This window comes from Coenobita brevimanus, chromosome 55 (genome assembly GCF_032717465.1).
Source record: "Coenobita brevimanus isolate Jiangsu-jjx chromosome 55, ASM3271746v2, whole genome shotgun sequence".
NCBI classification, from domain to species: Eukaryota; Metazoa; Arthropoda; class Malacostraca; order Decapoda; family Coenobitidae; genus Coenobita; species Coenobita brevimanus.
In genome coordinates this window covers 10520894-10524523 of record NC_137008.1, presented here as the reverse complement: position 1 = coordinate 10524523, position 3630 = coordinate 10520894, and the positions used below count along the sequence as shown (strand labels likewise).

Genomic DNA, 3630 nt, shown 5'->3' with positions numbered 1-3630 from the left:
CAATCGTGACTCCTGCATTTTCATTGGTTGAGATTTCAAATCGGGGAGTGGGGTTCTGTCAGCCAGTGAGGACCTTCTACATGGGTGCTGGAGGGTTGACTGGTTAGGTGAGATATTTGAAAAGTTAATGTTTGAGTGTAGTATTATTTCCTGGCGCCAGTGTGGTTTAAGTGCATATGGACATATTCCCTAAATAATCCCTGGAGTAAAAAAAAAAAAAATCCCTAGAATTCCCAAAATTTTTCGAAATACCCAGCTTATTCCCCAAGTTCAAAATCTGGGTTTAACTCCCTAAAAGTGGGAGCATTGATCATCCTGAACCGATGTTGAGGATGTTGTCACAGAACTGCGAGAAAACTGGTTGATCCGCTGCTCAAGACATGCCAAGACACAACGGGTGGTCTCCGCTGATGACTGCTCATCACACTGCTTTAGCTCCATCCTTCTCTCAGGGTTGTCCGTCGCTGACTGTCTCTGTTCTCATGGATGCCCTGTGGGTGGCTATTGTGGGAAGAGGGTGGAGCTTCTTCTCCCAACGGTTACTGGGGTGGGGCAAATGGTATATACATACTAATTTTGCACAGTGATACACTAATGTCTGTGCATAATGACAGTCGTTCCTGAAACAGTGATAAATGTTTCAAAAAATTTTCCAGTTGGAGTGCAAACGTGGGATGGTCAATGTTGTGCAAAGTTCACTGGGATTTCCACTAGCACTCGTAGACTCCAACAATAAAACAATGTTGCAGATTCATGACATGACACTCCATCAAAATGAAATTTTACTCTGGAAAATTTAACAGGAGGCACACATGATTCATACTGTGGTGTGTATAATGTCCCCTTACAGGGGAAAATCACTGTCATTAGTGAGTGTAAAAACCTTGTATTTATGTTAATGACTGAAAGCTTGAGGGAAAAACTCCGCAACGACAGTGAAAAATCCTATACTCAAGTCAAACTGAGTGAAAGTTTGCTACATTAATTTTAATACAACTAATTGTTATGTAGTGTGGTGTATGTAACAAACTGTGTAAGTCTGACAGTTGTTGTGTAACAGTACATATGTGTAAAATGGTATGATACAAAACAGTAGCTATATGCTGATGACGAGGGTGTAGAAGCTGGCAGCACTCAAACAACAACGATGAACTTCGTGAAGATCAACATGACAGCACTGTTACACCCGCCAACTGCACCTGAAAATTGTTCATAGGTGGAGCACCGATATTGTCAAAGGACAATTAGAATTTGAATTAAATTCCATTTACCTTCACCCTAATGGTCAGTACATACAATAAAAGGTACGCCCTGGCTGAGAAAGTTGGGTGCCAGCCAGAGCTCTGTGCATGTGAGGCCGCCATTAATTTTTTACCAGGTAGACTATTAACCAGGAAACGTAAGCTAGTTCTTTGGCTGAGCAACCACTTAGAACTAATTGCTAGTGGTTCCTTGGTTAAACCCCATAACAACGGGCATACTTGAAGTTCTATCCTTATAACGAATAGGGGTAGAACTAGAGAATCTCTATGCAAACTCGGGCAGGTCACATTTTAACACCCATTGTGGGTGTGAACACTCATTTGGATAAACTAGTATTGGCGACTGAATCACAAGGTAACTCAAGCACAGCCGTAGAATGTCTCTGCAAATTTCTTGAACTCCCCTCTTAGCTTATGGTCCTATGGTATATATGTATATACAGATCCGTGATGAAAAACGTCGTATGGAATCAATGTACAAGTCCCTATTCGAATTATTCATTGGCCAACAGGTGAGACATCAGGTTTGCACCCACACTGTCACTGCCCTAGATTCTTCAGGAGGCTGGTCACTGTCACTGACCACTTGCACACCAGTCTCCTCAGGGTCTGACTCATGATAGGCCTTCAACACGTTAATGTGGAATCTTTTTATGAAGATTCCCCGTTGAATTATGTAGCTGAGGTTTGAAACTCGCTGCGCTACATCATATGTACCCTTTCACTGTGCCAACAATTGTTTTGGGCAGCAGGGAGTAACATTATGCATTTGTTACCTGAACTGAACTTCCGAAGCTTTGTTTTCTTATCACAATAAGCTTTCTGAACTTCACATGCCTTGATCTGTTCTTCCTTAGCTAACTCCCATGTAGACTGGTGTTGATCAGCAAAATCAAGGACGTAAGTGTAGGCGGTCTTATCTTCAGGAGCGGATTCTTCATCATCCCATAATTCTCGAAGGACTTCAAGCGGCCCATGAACCAACCTCCCGTACTCCAGTTCAAAAGGAGAGAACTTCAAAGAATGCTGTGGGGCTTCTTGGTAAGCGAAAACAAGAGGGCCAATGAACCACAGCCATTCTTTGGGTTGTTCAGCATCCATGTGTTTTAACATTATCTTGAGAGCCCCATTAAACCTCTCACACAACTCATTACACATGGGATGATAGGGCATAGTTCTCAAGCCTCCGACAGACAACAAACTGAATACTTCATTCATCACTGCATAAGTGAACTGCGAACCCCTGCTGCTTAAGACTTCCTTGGGGATACGTGCTCGGCAAAACACTCCAATCATAGCCTCTGTAACACTGACGGCCTCTGTGTTCTTAAGAGCCACGGCTTCAGGCCGCTGTGTGCTGAAATTAACGAGAGTGAGAATATACTTTGATCCATGACTAGCCCTAGGAGTGATCGGCCCAACAATGCCAACTGCTACCCTCACAAATGGGTCAGATATTATGGGCATAGGTTTCAATGGCGCAGGATGGACACATCCCAGATCAGCAGTACTTTGACACACGTCACAGGAACACACAAGCCTGTTTATATCCTGTTCCATATCTGGCCATAAAAATGACAGCGTGGATATGTTCAAAGGTCTTCTTTTGGCCCATGTGACCTCCCAGCACTGAACAACGACCCAGTTCGAACACTGCTTGTTGATATTTTGTGGGAATGACAAACTGCAGTCGAACCTCAACCTGGGGTGTCTGTGATTCATGATACAGTCGTCCTCATTTACAAAGGAATCTAGCTTGACCATCTTGTGAATGTTTAATCACATCTCCCTCCAATTTCCTATGCACTATGGCGAGTGGAAGATCGGACAGTTGTTCTTGGACAACATCTTGACTACGAATCGAATTTTGTGGCGTTGCAATGGTCATCAGAGTGACATGGTTTGGAGCCTTGGCCATTGCTTGTGTTAATGCAGCAGCCAATGTCTTAGTAGCAACGTCTACAGCATAACTATGAGTCACGCCACTAATGTTCCCTATAATAAGGTCAAACAGAGGTTCTGGGATAACAACTGCAGGTGCTGAACCTTTGTAGAAAGGGTTGCTACTTGGATATGTGCCTCAGGAAACAATCTCACTGATCCATCAATAAGTCTAACTTGGATCTGTACTCCTTCGGCCATACTAGATGCTGCTTGATGGAGCAACCTGAGGAAACATTGTCTCTCAGAACATTTACAGAAACACTTCCCACAAACCCTGGCTGAACAAAGAATTAATTGTTAACTGTGAAAGGGTTTGAGGAAGTAGCAGCTAGCCACTGATGCGGCTGCAGGACAAACCAGGCAGGAAACATGGCACCCTGAGGACTAGATACCCAAGGGGTTGTACTCACAATCTGAGGAGTTG

The 3630-nt window shown here is 43.6% G+C and overlaps 1 protein-coding gene across 1 annotated transcript; it reads right to left on the bottom strand.

The window, feature by feature from the left end:
• Positions 1-1782: 1782 nt before the first annotated feature.
• Positions 1783-2822, bottom strand: LOC145401251 (uncharacterized). Its single transcript, XM_080273586.1, has 2 exons — positions 2039-2822; positions 1783-1871 (listed from the first exon to the last, which is right to left on the bottom strand). Exons 1-2 carry the CDS (start codon positions 2820-2822, stop codon positions 1783-1785), a joined length of 873 nt encoding a protein of 290 aa, XP_080129712.1.
• Between the last annotated feature and the right edge of the window lie 808 nt (positions 2823-3630).